The sequence below is a fragment of the Gilbertella persicaria genome (genome assembly GCF_025201335.1).
Source record: "Gilbertella persicaria strain CBS 190.32 chromosome Unknown B0P05scaffold_7, whole genome shotgun sequence".
NCBI classification, from domain to species: domain Eukaryota; kingdom Fungi; phylum Mucoromycota; class Mucoromycetes; order Mucorales; family Choanephoraceae; genus Gilbertella; species Gilbertella persicaria.
The window spans coordinates 176,171-192,964 of NW_026251968.1; the positions used below are offsets into that span (position 1 = coordinate 176,171).

A 16,794-nucleotide genomic window follows, 5' to 3' on the forward strand; every position below is an offset into this window, starting at 1 on the left:
ATAATTATGTGTAAGGTTATCGATAGAAAACTGTAAATAAACTAAATGAACAATGTTTATTTGAAATTACTCTTCTTCAAATACTTCTTTGAATTCCTCTATCAGATATTCAGTTTCTTCTTCCAGCTTGTTCTTTTGCTTTCTTATTTCATCACCAGTTGCAGCATAGTAAATGTATGCTGGATTGTTTTTACGATCTCTTTTTTCGGATTCGAGGCACCAGATTTGCTCAATCTCTGCTATAACATCTATAAAGATGTTAATACAAACTTGTAATGAATACCAAATCTTCGTTACCTCGCAGATGACTTAGCCTATTTCATTTGGGTATTAGTGTTGGATTTATAAGAGAAACAAATTGCATACAACTTACCATACTTTTCTACCTCGTTGTCTTACTTCTTCAATTGAGGCAGACATGAAACCACTAAATACGAAATTAGATATATCTCATGTAAAACACACATACATGACAATATTGAAGAAAAGTAAGAGCACAATGAATGAGAATATGATTGCAAGAATCATACTCATGATATTATCTGCTGAATCTCCAGCATTTATAGGGTCCCAAACACCATAGATAAAGAACCACACATCCTTGAAGGCCTTGAAAACATTAGTAAACTCATTTGCCCCACCATCAACCAAAGTAATATTTGGATCATTCTCGGGCGCTGGAGTAGAGTTTGGAAATAATACGTGACCTGTGTATTGTTCTTGAAAGTAGCTATCATCTTTGTGACGCAGAAGTACGATGAAGGCATTCGTGAAAGCAAAAACAACAAACACCATGATGAGAATGATTAGAGAAACTTTGTAGAACAACTGAATAACAACTTCAAGAGCAATGCCCTATACATGGAAAGTTGAATATCACTTATACGTTGGAATATTCAGAAACTTACGAAGTATTGAATGGCTCTCAGACGCAGTAAACCATGTAGCCATATCACCAACGTACAGACGCTGCTTACTTCATCCTAAAAAATAGACAAAAAATGAGAATAATTACCATAGATTAAGTGTCGCATACAAAATATTCGAGACCAAAAACTAATTGAAAGAATGTCACCAAACACAAGACTAAAGCCAAAATGTCGATATAGTTATAGAAAGATGAGACGTATTTCTTGGGCGAAAACCAAAATTGTCGTATTTCTTGGGTAAGTAAGATTGCACCAAATACAAAGCACAAGACTGTGCATGCAAGATGTTCACCGTTATTCATGATGGACGATTGCCCTGGCTCATAATTGAATTTCTCAATTGAGAAAGGAACTGCAAGAAAGTAAGTAATATAAAATACCAGGTGGATCAAGCAAACTTGAAAAAATCGAAAAGAAGCAAACTGTATCCATTTATAACGCAGAATCAAAGGGATAATCAAATCTCCTTCGTCAAAGACATTGTATCTTGATCTGTCAGAGGCCATTTTGAGAAATGTACTTGATTTTTTCTGTAGGAATAATTGTTCGTCTGTTTCAACAGTTAGGTTTGTTTCTGAAGAGAAATCAAAGTAGGTGTTAAAATAGACTAAGGGTATAACGCATGGTCTTATGTAACTTCCTTTCAATAAATCGAGTTCCATTGCTCGCTTTTCTGCCAACATATGTTTTTGCTCTTTAGTTCTTGGATTAACAATAGTCCTTTTCTTTTTGAATAGTAACTGAAGAAGCTTTTGATAGTAGAAATTTGTTGGATATACTTGTTCTATGGTTACCCAGCCATTTCTATATGAATGTTTGTCTTCTATTAGCTCTTGCTCAGCAGAAATATCAAATTCATGATAAAACCCTGGTTTGGAACATTTGGTGAGGTTGAAATCGTATAATGGGATAAAATCCAGACTTTTTATAGTCTTCGATAAAAGATCTACTCATTGGCAACGCGTTAATTCACTTTTGTTGAGTTGCAAATGATTACCTTTAAACCCTGCCTTTTGAAGTAGTATCAGAGCATCTGTAACAGGAAGCGAAATAGAACGGGGATACATTTGAGATGTATCTTGTATTATCTTGTTAAGTAATAACTTGTACAGACCAAAGCTCATTTTTTCAATTAAAATTGTCAAAGCGTTTTCTCGTTCAAAGCCTTTATCAGACAAATGCTTTCGATAGCTGTATAAACATATTTTGAGCTCTCTCATTTGAACAATCTTAAATAAGATTATTCTCCCCTTTTTAAAACAAGCTAATAAGGACAAAGTACCATTGCCAGATATCGTTGTAAAATAGAGAGATTCGGATGCTTTCATATCCTGGAGTGATTCATTGATTATATCTTCCGCATATCGACATAGCCTTTTTTTCTAGATTTGAATTTGATGGTAAGTTCTACTGCTATATACGAAGCATTCCTCTTACCCACAGAGCATGAATCATAGTAGAAAAACTTTCCTTCTGAGAGAAATAACACAATGCTTGACATGCGCCTTCAAGCAAATAATTAGAGCGATATGAGGCATCGAACCCATCATTTTTTATGCTCCTTTCATAAAGAGGAAGGTAAATATCTTCTACACGGATATCTTCTGTATCGTCTCTTTTGAGTACAAGACGAATGATAATTCTTCCGCCAATTTTCTCTTGAACAATCTGTATGCTGTTCTTCATTTCCTCAAGCAGCTGCGACCTATCAGAGCTCACAATCTTTTCGTAATTTTGAATTGTCCATTTCTCTTTTGTTGAAAAGCCTGCTTCCATAGGCCCATATTGAAAGGAACGAGTATATACAAGTCTGTAGTCGCTTTCTGCTAATGAAGTTCCGCCTTCTTTTCCATTGACATGGTTACATGTTACTTGATTCCATAATTCGATCGACAAATCTGTCAGTATCAAACAATACTTTTCGTCTTGATATTCAAATTTAAAGCAAATCTCTTTAATGTCGTTTATCTGAGTAACAAAATGTGGCTTCGTGTCTTGTCCATTTGAATCATCTTTAACATCTGTATCGAAAATATTTTGAAGTCTATTTTTTAAACTGAACCGGCGCGTTTCTTGTTGAATAGAATGCGTGTTTTCGATATAGTTGACAGATAAACTTGTCTTAAATCCCAAAGGAAAAGACATTAATTCGTGCTTTCCTTGATCTGAGATTGTTGTGTAGAAGCCCAATATATTTTGATCTGCAAAAGTGTTATTGTTTTCGTTTTTTTGGATGACAATAAATGGATAAATGAGTACTTGTGTATGAATTAAGGGAGATATTTTGTAGTCGAGTTCTTTCTCCAAAGCATAAATAATCTTCTCATGTCGAATATTCCAGACCTCAAAATAAGCTGCAAGCTGGGAACGTTTACCAGCGTCTGATTTTATGCCGGCCAAGACCAGATACTTTCCATCTTCTGAGAATTCAAACTGAGTCACCATAAACTTTACGAGTTTATTATATGATAGCAATCGATGAGACTTACAACCCTTGTTACCATTATACAACACCAAGGCGTCACCAGATTTACCCGCGGCAAATTTGAAGTTTTTTGAATAAATCATGTCAGGCATTACATAGCTTAGAACAATAGACAAATCTTGACCGATAGAGTAAGCCGAGAATCTATAAAGAGAACATTGGTTCCGAAACAGTAGTATGCCTTGCTTGATTCTCTTGCTAATACAGAATAACGCGAAGGTCTCATATAAATCAGCTTTTGAATACGCCATTCGACCAGTATAGACTCCTGAAAATAACGGCCAATGTTTTGGCCTTGGCTGATGGAGAGTATTCTTAGCCAGTTCTTTGATGGAAAAGCATTTCGAAAAAGAGAAATCACTATTATAGGTATAGAGAAAATCAAGATTCACCATGACAAATTGCCCATCGTCCAAGAATACACCACGGCCTTCGTCCTCATTGATTTCCTTTCTTTTTTTGATTTTGTTGCCTTGAACTTCAAATATGATACTTGCTCTCCCACTTGAATATTTTTGAAAGCAAGATAATGAGATGAATTTACCGTCTTGGGAAACAGAAAGAAAAAACACAATAGGATGTTTAACATAATTAGAAAAAATTTCCGTGACATTTCTTGTCAGATGCAGTGGAGTTAAGTCTGGATCAACCTCTCTTAAGCTGCGAATCGTTAAATAATACTGCACTGCACCTCCCAGGTCAGCGTAGTTATCAATGATATTGACACAGCTCTCTGACAAGTCTTCATCAGTATCATTGTATTGATTTTTGCTTGCTTTATCTCTGGAGATATATGCCAGAAACTTTTTATTTGAAGACATGTCAAGCATGACAGGATGAACATAGCTGTCATAGTTATCGATTGGTGGATATATCATTCCATCCTCGAGTTCCGAGTTAGGCGTCGATATGTCAACAGTTAAATAAGTAGTATCCATAACTTTCAGGGAAAAAAAGAACAAAGCAAATGTATAGAAGAAATCAAGAGTTTTTTTTTTCTGGCTTAGCACTTAATGTAGCACACAAAATGTTGTGCAAGTTAACAGGATGTATATTACAACAGTAATTATCCATTTAGGAACATCCTTGTCTAATCTTTTGTGAAACATAAGATGGCAGCATATCTTCAAGTGGATAAAAAGACAACAAATAAAACAAAGAGAGCTTTGGCGTTTGTAAAGTATATGGGTTATGAATTTCTTTAACACTTTTCTTCTCAGGTAATTATTCAAGAACCAACGCGTAAATTTCGAATCACAGGATATTGGTATTCATAACAGGTATGGAATTTATGACAAACAACGCAAACTTTAAAAATAAACTATCATCTTTTCAATGCATTTGTGCAAATGAGGTCGCTGTTTAGAGTAGGTATAAGAGTGGACGAAGATGCTAATGTGATGCCTATGGATTATGCTGTCGTTCGTTCTAAGTAATTAACTCGAAAACTATGGATTACTGAAGGAAACTGAAGGAAATAAACATTTTTGTTTTCAACAGTGGCGTAGAAAAAGCTGAGAACATCGAGTGAAAAAGACTAATTGACATGTAAGACTTGCTGATTGATAGTAAGTTGTTCGCCTTAGAAATATATATTAACCCAGAGTAAGGACAGAGCCTACCTTATCTTATTTTTGTACTGAACTCAACGTCTGAATTGTGACACAAGCTTTACTTTATTTGTTAATATTTAGTGATGACACCCACACAAAACACAGCGCCTAAAGAAGCCAAGATTCTCCAAGTGGTATACGGTCTAACAGCAACTCCTACAAGGCCCCAGTTATCTATCATACATGCCACAATCATCTATAAGAACCATAACCTGTTATTTTTCTTTTTGAAAGAAACTCCTTACTTGTGAGCAAACAAATAATGCTAAAGAGGCACCCACACCTAGTCGAGGCACTGCAAAAATATTGGAAGCAACATAAAAAAATCCACATAGACCACCTAATATTTTCTAAGTAAATCAGTCCATAAAATACATCTTTATTTACCAATCCATGCATATCCAGGTGCACCTATTCCAGAAAATAAACGGAGACTCAATCATTTGGTAAACAAACATGATCTCTTACTTTTCACTTTATCATTAGGTAAAGGTGTGCCCAAGGATCCTATATCAATCCCAAAAAAAATCAAACAACACAATAATCCAAGCGTAAATGAAACTACAGTAGAAAAAGATCGACTACTGTATCTACTCAAGGTAGCATTACACCCTGCCAAAATATAAATCGAATGCTCTCAAGCTGTTTATTCAAATATTACCGGACTGAAGAGCAAGCGAAAAACCAGCTAATACTAACAAGAATCCTGAGAAAATGACATTATTTAATATTTCCTCTGCCATTTTTTTTTTTTTTTTTTTTTGGATATATTACAAAGAAAGAAAAAGAAACAATATGATTTTCCCGAATACGTGACAGCCATTTATTCATTTATTCAATGGGATTTAAAAACGAAAATGTAATCTCTTCAATACAAATATTCACAAAATTCATAAGCTCTTCATCATTTTCATTAATTCGTTGAGGACCAAAATGCTCAATCAAGTGTGCTTTTACTTGAGCTCTTGTTGTTGATTCTAAATCCACCACCTGTAAATAATCGTGAATTTCAGCTTTGATTGTTCCTTGTACCTGAGCTAAATTCATATCGTTTGTAATCAAGTTAGATTTAGGCGTTTCATAATAATGTCGAGAAAGCGAACTAGAAGATGGCATAGCTGGTATTTTTTTGGGCTTTTTAGGCTTGAGCATCAAGTTCATGCGCATTGTTGCATGATTTTCAAACTGCTGTCGAAGTTTGGCGTGAGAACCATGTTGTTGTAAAGTAGTCAGGTTATGCACAGCACGATGTCGGCCTTCATGAAGGTGGTCTTCAGGAAATGATGCTTTAGAATCATAGTTTCCTATTCGATGCCGTGGTACAAAAGTAGACGAATTATGATCTTCAGGCGAACGAATAGAGAAAGTATTGGATGAGATAGATAGTGTAGAAGTACGGTCGTCTTGAGCATAAGCTTCTTCTGCTTGATCTGCCTGTAAGATCTCGTCTACTAAAAGCGATTCGGTGTTTGGCGTCTTTGCAAATCCACTGCTATTAAGACTTGTTGGTAAAGTAGCAATACCGTCCAAATCAAGATTATGATGAAATGTATTTTGTTTTAGAGCATAGTAATTGTCACTGCTATTTGTAAGATAGGAGGATTGGGAATATGTTGGACGATGCTGATGTCGAGCACGGTTGTTTTCCTCAGAATAATCCCTAACAATAATAGAATAACTATCGTCAAATGGGTTTTCTTGTTCTACACGAGGACTAGGATTGGATATAGGTGAATCAGGTTTATCGTCGAACCTGTTGTTTGGGTATCGATGTTTAAAGTCATACAGTTCAACACTTGAAGGGCGATAGTTTCCTATATTTCGAGTTGAATGCACTCCTTCTCTCACTTGAGCTAATGGAGGCGAAGTGACCAGGGATTCTACCAACTGAGACTCATTGAGTCCTTCATGAGCAAATCCAGTAAAATCAGCAAATTTGGAATCCAATGCAGCTTCTGCGGCTTGATGCAACCGCTTTGCTTCAAATACTTCATATTCGCTTAATCGCATTCTTGGTACAGCTTCTTCTCCATGCTCACCTAGAGGCTTTTGTAAGGCATATGCACTTTGTCTGGATGTCTTTTGAGAAGGAATTGTATCCTTGGGAAGTTTTTCGGGAAGAACTGCTTGGTTATTTTGTGGTTTTTGGGTCACTGTGTGGTCAACAAGACCATGGAGGCGAGAACGGCGACCAGCTGCTGTTGGCCAAACATCATACCAATATTCAGAGTAATTGCTTTGCCAGATAGCCAACAGAGGAAAATATACATGGAACAATGGCAAAGAAATCACACAATACAACATGAACCACAGGACATACCTAAATTGACGTCGAAGTAAAAAAAATATGATATGAAGTACGGCAAGACCCAAGAATGAACAGGCAATAATAAAATACGACAAGCCTAGTTTCTCTAAAGATCGGCCAAAAATGTTGTACAAGTAGAGAATAACTGGCATGGAAAACACTATATCAATAAGTTCTGTGGTAGACAAGAGCCAATACGTAAAGCCCAATTGCCATGCGATGCGTTGAATTTCCAATTGTGTATGAAAAGCAGACCGAAGACGTCGGATCTGTTGACCTTGTAAAGAAAACAAGCTGGTAGGCAAAGTAGCATAACCAATTGCTTCAGGCTCGAACCCCAGTCGATGATTAGGATGCGATTTCAACAAGACAAGGGATAGCACTCTTTCTTCACCTAACAATAGTACATTTTGCATATGCATGGTATCGGCTTGAAGTACTGCAAGACTACGCAAAACTGTGGGATGGGCACAACACAACTGTACATCAAGACTAGGTGATAATGAGAGCCGAGATTCCGGTCTAGTAGAAGAGCGCTGGGTACTCTCAAAACTACTCAAACCTTTTGAATGTACTCGTTGTCTTTGCGATGGATGTCGATTTGTAGCAGTGGTTGTAATAGTAGTGATCGTCGTCACTGTATCATTCGTCAATGAGCTTGTTCGGCTACCACTGAATGGATTTGTCACAATAATCTCATCACTGATTTTTGGCCATTTGCTGATAGGAGAAGGTCTTCGAGGATTTTGTTGCTTTGATAGTTTGTATCTCTTGATGGACTTATCGTCTAATGGTTGAGGCTTGTTTTCGGTCCAGAGTTTGTACATAACAAGACCTCCAGTAATCGTCATGACACTACGCATACAAGCTTCATAAGCTAATCCTGAATAGAATGATAAATAGACTGGAAATATCTGTAGCATGGTAATCAAATTTTGCTCGGGGTTTGCAGGACGTACATGCCCACTGACAGCCAGCATGCGTTTGTCTCCCTCTAAGCGTGATACTAGTTTCTGCACAACATCACTCTGAACCTGGATATCTGCATCTGTCACCATCATATACTTTAGCTGCCTAGGATCAATACCAAGCACATTGTAACACTGATTAAAGATTTCATATTCTAAAGGTGTAAGTCGATTGTTGGCCAAGTTCATACAACGCTCAAAGAAGCCAAGAACCAGCACAATTGAATCGCGCTTGCCTCGATTTCCTGGTGGCGCTGTAGACATATGGCTTTGATAATAGTCTGTTTCTTCTTGAGGTTGACCAATTTTGACAATTATCAAATAAGGCACACGGTTACGACCAGTCTCATAGAACCCAGAATAAACACGGGCATGGTTGATTTTCTTTTTGTTCTGTCCAAGTGAAGTGTATGGATGGCAAAGTGGATCATCTTTACAACTGTAGCCTAAATATTCAAGTAATAGATCATGCGTGTGTTTTTGTTCTTGAGCACTAGTTGTGATACCATCACAGACAAACAACAATAATTTTTTACTATCTTCATAGGTGGATCGAGATAAGCTATCGACTGTCATCTTGAGCGTATCAAACGATTCAGCAAAACAGGGGACTAAAAGTACTGTATATGGCCATTGGTGATAAAGTGTGACCGAAGTGTTTTCTGGTATAGGTGAAAACAAGAACCGTTGAACAAAAGAGACCCGGGAAATATAAGTAAGACTAGCTCTAATGATGAAATAAACAAGACCTGCACCCATCGTAGCCCAAAGAGCAGGATTGATTTGGGCACAGCCAGAAGAAACATGCGAAGGTACAATACCCTTCTTAAACAAATGAACAAGGCATTGTCGATAAAGAGTCGGGCTTTCTGTTACGTTGCCATCAAAGTAATCAGAAATATCTTTTCCAAGATTGATGTATAGAAAGATGGTAAGATCAAGAGGCAAGAACATACGATCAAGTGCAAAAGACCGAGAACTGACAGTTGAGGAGATAGGAATGACTGTGGTTGCACCTCTTAAATAGGCTGTTACATCAAGTACATATCCGTCTAAAATCACATAGGCTTGTCTGGTATAGTTTGTTGCTGAAGGTAATGCATTATAAGACGATTGAACTACTGATGGATCATACTGAATATCTATTTGATATGTCAATAAATTCATCAAAATAGTCTATGGTCTTTTTTTTTTTTTTTTTTTTTTTTTACCTCCTTTTATCGGCAAATCATAAAAGAGAGAGTTATAATCTGAACTATAAAAACAGGGTGCACCAGTTATATTAGGATGGTTTGGTACAGGACATTCTAAAAGCGTCTTGCTTGCCTTGTCATAAACATAACCATCATCAATTGAGAGAAGATAGTTTAACCAAGCATCAGCAGCAGATGCTCTATTTTGATAATACACGCAGTCATTGATGATACTATCCGAATAAGGCGTATTGGTTGTCGTACGACTCAGCATCATAAATCTGGGAAAATTGGCTGATAAATCATGATGAGAATAATTATTGACAAAGTCAACCATTGGGTTATTGGATACATGTCGCCAATCAACCACTTTGCCATTAATAGCCGAGAACTTTGAGTCATTTGAAAAGACAAGATCATAATCATATATTCTTTCAGGATCACAAAAATACATTGATACATATTCCAGCCAAAAACAAAAAAATGCAGATGATAAAAGAAAAAGAAACAAGAGTGCTATCTTCTCACGCCAAGCTATACGCATGGCTAGTAGTGAAAATGAATAAACACATATACATATATACGTTATTTACCTGGAGATGTCATGCCTCCTACATGATGAAGAACAAAATCAGGTACAAGTAGTGTTAAAAGTCGAGAAAGAGAAAGCCAAACAAGTCGTCTACAGGTTGGACGGTAAGAATATGAGTAGTCGTTAACACTCATAGACTAAAACTAGCCTGCTCCAACATAGAATTATATAAAAGGAACTCTGAGAGAAAAAAGAGAAAATTAATCAAGAACGCAATACTGCATTTCGGAAATCAAAAAAAGATACCCCTTATTGACACTCCTTTTTTGCAAAAGGTATGTACAACAAAGAGAGTGTAAATAAGCATATATTTTATTATGCTTTCTTAAGCAAAGACATGAATTGCACTTCCTTATAGCATTATACATGTATTATATAGTGATATGATGCTTGAATATCTAGTTGTAGACATTTTCTGATCTTCCTAAAAAAAAAAAAAGGCACTTATTTAAACCTTCGAGAACTATGAGACTAGTAAAGCAAATTGAGAGTGAATTTCAAAAAATACACCTCTATTAAAAGCTCTTGATTTTTTAATATAGATGAGACTTACATAACTCCACATTTTTACCTAAAAAAAAAAAGAACTTTCTAAAAGAGTTAATGTAAGGATAACTGGATACCATAAACTTAAAATAAATTTCCTCGACACTTTGACATTTTTCATAAACAAACATTCCTTTTTCTATTTTTAATTTGATAAACTATTTGCATGTGAACAAGCGGTTCGGTAGTATATGAACTACTTAATGAAAAAAAGACAACAATCCATACAGATCTTCTTTTTTTTTTTGGAACATATAAAGGTAGCATAGAACCTGTTTATGCTCATATAAATGCTTCAAATACCTACAATACCTCTAGAGCTGATTTGGACCAAAAAAAGAGACTTGTAAAAAATGGCCAAAAATCACTCTGATCCAAAGGGTATTACTCATGAAAATCATCAACCTGATAACTCTTTGGACTTCTTTTTGACGCTAAAAGACGAAAAATATAGCTACCAGCAAGTCTGAATACTTAAAATGTGTGTCGAATGCTCTAGTTTTTGGTGAATGTGTTTGTTTGTAAATTGTACTACAGAAATAATGAATGATGAGCGAAAAACTTCATAAATATTTTTGTCTCTTTGCTCCATATTTTGGCAGTAAAGTAGTTGTATTTCTTATGTCATTAGACTCAGAACGTAGATATCTGCAACTTCTATCACTGCACCAAAACCCAATAACTGCGTCTTTAGCAAAACCTCAATTTTTTTTTAATAACCTCATTTCCTTTTCAATCTTCACATATAGCCTCTCTGTATGATGAATAGCTTCAAGTCAAAAAAAAAAAAAAACAATCTCCGTCATCACTGCCTCCAATCTCCAATTGGAATCAAAAGAAGCATGCGCATGATAAACAGCTGACATTATGGTTTTTGTGATAAATTCATTCAATGGGCTATAAGCTAAATCAGACTCTGCCTCTGGAGATTGGCTCATGAAATCAAATGATAGCGTCATTCCCTTTTGTCATCATATGACGAACATAAAAATTTAGACTCTCTATGTACTTACGCCATCTTTATTTCAATCGTCATTGTTGATAGCTTCTCTATGATACACACACACACGACTTATGGCTCATGCCACATCCAAGGTCTTTTTAGGACCCAATAAAGCTTGCTGTTCTTCCACCGCCAAGGGTTCTTGTATTAATTCAGCTGTTGGTTTCCAAGAAATAAGCAAGACACCTGAAATAGTGATAGCCACACCCAGCATGACAAACAGTAAATGCCACCAAACAATACGAGGCCATTGATCATAATATACTAAGCCATTAAACAAACAAGACACATTAAAGGTACATGACGACAGCGGAATCATAATGACTGTATCACACAACTGTAATCCCTTATTTAAGTAATATAACTATGTATTTGTGTTACTATCGCTCTCTGTATTCTTCTCTTTGTTACCTGTAAGATGGCTGTCAATGCCATCATGACTAACAAGACATAAGTCAGTGCATATTGCAACTGATTTTTATCAGATACAACAGACAAGATGACTAATTCCAGTCCACTCTTGGCAAACAAGATGGACTGAGAACTAATGTTGCCTGACAAGACACCGTAGCTGATGCCCACGTATTTTCTCAAGTCGCCCATACTGACATGTTGTCCCAACATTTTGCCCAAGTGTGTGGGGGAATAGCAGCTGACTCCATCAGGTAATAATAGCGTTCAAAATAATGCGTTATCAGTAATCCAGTGATAATCACACATTCGAGGATACTGAAATAAACAATAAAGCCTGGCTTTTTATATAATCGAATCAAGTCGTCTATGTCATGGTCTGGTTCTGGTATGATGCCGAATAATCCCACGAGCAATGCACCCATCACAATCAGGAGTGTGCCTAGTCAATCGATTAAAAAAAAAAAAAAAGTGTTTGTGTCAGACGGATTACCAAACACTGTATTTCGTCTAAATGGATCACCCAGCACTATCTTGGCTGCCACCGCATTTAATACTAGACCCATCGCACTTATCGGAGCCAGAATGACAATAGGAAGATAGCCAATAGAGAAAATGGAGCCTATAATATTGGCTGTCAAGAATGTTGCAAAACTAATCACCCATAAAGGTCTTTTGAATGCATGTTTTCTGTCTTGGATTGGATAATTGTCATTCTCTAAATGTGATTTTCTTTGAAATGCCATCGCAAATGATTGAACCAAATTGGTTAATACAGACACACCTATGCCTATCCAGAATTGTTTGGTATAAGCTATATCTGTATGCGTGTTATCTATCAACATATTTAAAGGAGGAGAAAAATAAAAAAAAAAAATGAAAGAAAGAAACGGGTAAATTAATTTTCGCCTTTTTTTATTTTTTTATGCGGTAAGACATTGTATGGATGATTGGATCAAGATCATGTGACATATCGACTTAGCTTTGCTTTGTGAATGCATCATCTTTTACTATCTTCACAATGCGTTGTCGAATGAAAGGTAAGATAAAATAACCAATCAACAACATGAATAGAATAGTCATGACGATTCGATAGACCTGATAAAATAAGAAGCCAAGATAGAGTGTCTCTAAAACTAAACAGTATGTGTGAGAGTATGTATAAAAGTATAGATTTTTTTTTTTTTTTTTACCAAGGTGGAATGTAATTGGATGTGATGCTATTCCTTGCAAGGTAGATATGCCTGTATAATTGGCTGATATTTGGATGAGATAGGCTATGCCATCTTGTTGTTGACAGCCATTCAGTATGTGAATATCAAAATCAGCAGGTGTCTATATCTTTACAATAAGGGGATACGCATAGATAGATATAGACTTACAATAGCAGGATAAGATATTCTAATCTCATACTTTGATCCATACTCTAGATGATCAAGTACATAAATCGCTTTTGATGAAGGAATCAAACTCTGTTGTATTTGCGTAAAAGGTGGAGATAATAACACATGTGAGTTAGACTGACATGGTATGGATGGAACTTGGTTGACATGAAGAATGGCTTTTTCTGTATTAGCCTGTATACATGCTATCCATAACAATAACAATAGCAGTTGCATAATTTATTTAATAATAATAATAAAAAAAGAAAAAAAGCGCGTTTTTGAACTGTATTTTTTTTTTTCAATAGTTTATAATGGGAGGAGCACAAAGCTCTGAACAAGGACAATATGGTTTTCATGTACTCAAGGTAATGCCTAGATGGTAAAGAACATTAACTTAGAAATAGGTCAAGGAGAATTCACCTGCCTATCAAGCAGGGATTGAACAATTTTTTGATTACATTGTGAATATCAATGGGATTCCATTGGCAAGTACATCAAAAAGTCATGTTGCGATATTGATGTAGCAAATAGAGTAATGGAGATAGTCAAACATTACTCAAGACATTACAAGAATATGAAGGGAAGCCTTTGCCTATGGGTATTTATTCAAGTAAAGAACAGTCATTTCGAGGTAAACATACCATTATACGCATCATTATCTTACACAACAACAACTCCTCTAGAGATCACATTGATACCCAACAGAGACTGGCATCCTAACGATCCTCATGAAAAGAGTTTGATAGGTAGAAAAAAAAATATCTATCCTCAATCACTCATGCATTCATAGGCTGCTCCATTCGATTTTGTTCTTTTGAAAAGGCGGGTGAAAATGTATGGCACGTATTGGACGTGTCGCCTAATTCACCCGCTGAAATGGCTGGCATTATTCCCTTTTCTGATTATATCATAGGCAGTCCACACATGACATTAAGAAGCGAAGATGATTTCTATCGTCTTGTGGAAGACTATCTAAGTAAACCACTTCGATTGTATCTGTACAATTCAGAATGGGATAGTTGCCGAGAAGTAAGTCGGGTATGTAAGATAGCTTCATTTATCTTTGCCATAGTGTATTATTGTGCCTAATCATGAATGGGGAGGTAATGGATCATTGGGTTGTGATGTGGGTTATGGACTGTTGCATCGTATTCCTCGAAAAAAGAAGAAACAAGCAGAAGAACAGAATGAAGATGTTAACTATAGTGATACGATATTCAATGCACCCGACATGGCACCTACACAAGAACAAGTGTTACAAGAAGCACAACAAACCACGCTTCCTCCTTCACCTCAAGAATAAAATCCGACTTTTTTTTTTTGTTTTTTTTTTCTTTATTAAAATTCTTTACCATGTCTTCTCGCGCATTAAGAAGACTTCAAAAAGAAGAGATTGATCTCGCTCCAGAGACCAACAGTGATGAAGAAGAACAAATAAAGCCTGTCAAAAAGTTTAATCCTTTTGATTTGGTAACATAAACGCGACATACTGTATTGAAGACTTATGTCATTATTAGTTGGGTGGAGACGAAGACGAAGAAGAAGACGAAGAAGAAGAAGAGGAACAGGAGCCCATGCCTGTGCCTGTCAAAAAACCCTCAAATGAAAAGGCAAGTAGACCATAGTGTTTCCCCTCCTTTATCTTATACTATCGACAGTCCAAGAAATCCAAAAAGAAAAAGAACAAAAAGAACCATGAGCCCACACATGCAACAGAAGAGATCAGTATGAAAGAACTAGACAAAGTATTAAAGGATCTCAAACTCAAGTAAGTAAGCTAGACTTGATAGCCTTTTATTGAATACGTCTAGTGCTGCAAATACACCTTCACAAACACCACATCGTGTTCATCATAACTTACTTGCTGTGAATTATCGATACTTGGATGCAGAAGCAGAAATGAAGCGATTGTTTGGCTCTCATGTCGTCAATAATGAACGCACAGTACAAGGCAGAGTCCTCAAGAAATCTAAATTCACAACACCCAAGAGTGATTGGCCACCTTATAAACGTAATGGACTCTCTATGGAACTTGTAGAGACAAAAGACAATGTATCGTTTTATGCTTTTCGACATGGTGAACAATACCAAGATGTCCAACTTGAATTCTTGAGTGCTGTGTCAACCCACAGCCCTGAAGCATTGATGTTCTTGATGAGAAGACATCCTTATCATGTCGATAGTTTACTTCAATTGTCTGAAATTGCAAAGCATAGTGGAGACTGGACTACAGCAGGCGATTTGATTGGTAAGCAAGCATAAAGGATGGATTACATGTATATCTCATGACTGATGTTAGAACGGGCCTTGTATGCTTGTGAAAGAGCACTTCATCCTCAGTTCTCGCTTAGTTCAGGCACTGTCAGATTGGCTTATCAACGATCTGAAAACCGGTCTTTCTTTTTGGCTGTCTTTCGACACATTCAATTCTTGACACGCCGTGGATGCTGGAAGACTGCATTTGAGTTCAATAAGCTCTTGTTTAGCCTGGATCCTGATACAGACCCTTTAGGTGCTTTGTTGTCGCTTGACTATCATGCTCTTTCTTCTCGAGACTATGATTATATTCTCAAGATGGTGTCTGAATACAAGACAGCGGGTGATCTTTACCCTGTGGATCTAAAGAACATGCCTAACTTTGCTTATTCAGCTGCTTATGCTCAATTCAAATTAGGTCAAGAAGAGAGCAGCAAGACGTTACAAGAAGCCATTCACAAGTTCCCTTTTGTCTACTGTCGCTTATTAGAGAAATTAGGTGAGCCCAGTCAACCCTTGACGATGGTGCCCAATCCTTATATGGACATGATTCAATTGGCTTATGTGGAACGTACATATGATATGTGGAAAGAACCTGAAGTACTTGGCTGGCTTAAGGCCAACAGGGTTGTCGATGTACAACCCCATCGAGTCCAACTCAAATTGATGTGTCAACAAAAGGACACTATGCCACTCAGTATGTCTCGTTATATTGTCTTGATGGATCAACAGTCTTTGATGGGTTATTTGCCTTCCAGTGTCACTTCACAAAGCTATCAGATGTATGACCCTCTTCCACCTTCAGACAGTACCACACAGTATGATTTAGATGATCGTATGCGAACTAATCCTATGATGGGTGGTTTACCTACAGATGCAGGAGGATTGATGGCCATGCTAAGAAACTTATTGGGTCAACATAGAATGCCTGCTGCTGATCAGGAACATATTCGACAAGTCATGACTGAACTAGAGCAATTAAGAGAACAAAGAGCAGATCAAGCACCTGGTGCATTTCCTACGGATGATGAAGAGATGTAAGTGTGTATTTATGCATGATCATGATTTCTTATAGACGTTATAGATCAGAAGAAGAAGAAGACTT

General features: G+C 36.6%; 8 protein-coding genes across 8 annotated transcripts; 2 read left to right on the forward strand and 6 right to left on the reverse strand.

Moving 5' to 3' along the window:
* Nucleotides 1-381: 381 nt before the first annotated feature.
* On the reverse strand, nucleotides 382-934 carry B0P05DRAFT_324894 (uncharacterized protein). The gene is made up of 2 exons (XM_051573539.1): nucleotides 909-934; nucleotides 382-855 (listed from the first exon to the last, which is right to left on the reverse strand). Exon 2 carries the CDS (start codon nucleotides 793-795, stop codon nucleotides 451-453), a length of 345 nt encoding a protein of 114 aa, XP_051437794.1. The 5' UTR covers nucleotides 796-855; nucleotides 909-934; the 3' UTR covers nucleotides 382-450.
* Nucleotides 935-4,383, reverse strand: B0P05DRAFT_324856 (uncharacterized protein). Its single transcript, XM_051573538.1, has 3 exons — nucleotides 2,367-4,383; nucleotides 1,927-2,311; nucleotides 935-1,875 (listed from the first exon to the last, which is right to left on the reverse strand). Exons 1-3 carry the CDS (start codon nucleotides 4,350-4,352, stop codon nucleotides 1,022-1,024), a joined length of 3,225 nt encoding a protein of 1,074 aa, XP_051437795.1. The 5' UTR covers nucleotides 4,353-4,383; the 3' UTR covers nucleotides 935-1,021.
* A 646-nt stretch (nucleotides 4,384-5,029) lies between these two features.
* On the reverse strand, nucleotides 5,030-5,797 carry B0P05DRAFT_529532 (uncharacterized protein). Its single transcript, XM_051576762.1, has 5 exons — nucleotides 5,689-5,797; nucleotides 5,496-5,639; nucleotides 5,415-5,438; nucleotides 5,273-5,367; nucleotides 5,030-5,223 (listed from the first exon to the last, which is right to left on the reverse strand). The coding sequence occupies exons 1-5, from the start codon at nucleotides 5,768-5,770 to the stop codon at nucleotides 5,098-5,100; spliced, it is 471 nt and encodes a 156-aa protein (XP_051437796.1). The 5' UTR covers nucleotides 5,771-5,797; the 3' UTR covers nucleotides 5,030-5,097.
* Nucleotides 5,798-5,821: 24 nt separating this feature from the next.
* B0P05DRAFT_594491 (chitin synthase-domain-containing protein) lies at nucleotides 5,822-10,284 on the reverse strand. Its single transcript, XM_051583078.1, has 3 exons — nucleotides 10,090-10,284; nucleotides 9,515-10,042; nucleotides 5,822-9,445 (listed from the first exon to the last, which is right to left on the reverse strand). Exons 1-3 carry the CDS (start codon nucleotides 10,220-10,222, stop codon nucleotides 5,859-5,861), a joined length of 4,248 nt encoding a protein of 1,415 aa, XP_051437797.1. The 5' UTR covers nucleotides 10,223-10,284; the 3' UTR covers nucleotides 5,822-5,858.
* A 1,429-nt stretch (nucleotides 10,285-11,713) lies between these two features.
* On the reverse strand, nucleotides 11,714-12,794 carry B0P05DRAFT_577673 (magnesium transporter; the record flags this gene model as incomplete). The annotated part of the gene is made up of 4 exons (XM_051581800.1): nucleotides 11,714-12,001; nucleotides 12,049-12,241; nucleotides 12,295-12,490; nucleotides 12,542-12,794. The coding sequence occupies 4 exons, from the start codon at nucleotides 12,792-12,794 to the stop codon at nucleotides 11,714-11,716; spliced, it is 930 nt and encodes a 309-aa protein (XP_051437798.1).
* A 140-nt stretch (nucleotides 12,795-12,934) lies between these two features.
* B0P05DRAFT_529546 (uncharacterized protein) lies at nucleotides 12,935-13,703 on the reverse strand. The gene is made up of 3 exons (XM_051576763.1): nucleotides 13,431-13,703; nucleotides 13,242-13,383; nucleotides 12,935-13,184 (listed from the first exon to the last, which is right to left on the reverse strand). The coding sequence occupies exons 1-3, from the start codon at nucleotides 13,665-13,667 to the stop codon at nucleotides 13,027-13,029; spliced, it is 537 nt and encodes a 178-aa protein (XP_051437799.1). The 5' UTR covers nucleotides 13,668-13,703; the 3' UTR covers nucleotides 12,935-13,026.
* B0P05DRAFT_529550 (GRASP55/65 PDZ-like domain-containing protein) lies at nucleotides 13,654-14,785 on the forward strand. The gene is made up of 6 exons (XM_051576764.1): nucleotides 13,654-13,798; nucleotides 13,838-13,918; nucleotides 13,965-14,064; nucleotides 14,117-14,179; nucleotides 14,224-14,462; nucleotides 14,506-14,785. The coding sequence occupies exons 1-6, from the start codon at nucleotides 13,745-13,747 to the stop codon at nucleotides 14,734-14,736; spliced, it is 768 nt and encodes a 255-aa protein (XP_051437800.1). The 5' UTR covers nucleotides 13,654-13,744; the 3' UTR covers nucleotides 14,737-14,785.
* A 1-nt stretch (nucleotide 14,786) lies between these two features.
* Nucleotides 14,787-16,730, forward strand: B0P05DRAFT_584367 (transcriptional repressor TCF25-domain-containing protein; the record flags this gene model as incomplete). The annotated part of the gene is made up of 5 exons (XM_051582341.1): nucleotides 14,787-14,903; nucleotides 14,951-15,019; nucleotides 15,092-15,201; nucleotides 15,245-15,681; nucleotides 15,733-16,730. The coding sequence occupies 5 exons, from the start codon at nucleotides 14,787-14,789 to the stop codon at nucleotides 16,728-16,730; spliced, it is 1,731 nt and encodes a 576-aa protein (XP_051437801.1).
* Between the last annotated feature and the right edge of the window lie 64 nt (nucleotides 16,731-16,794).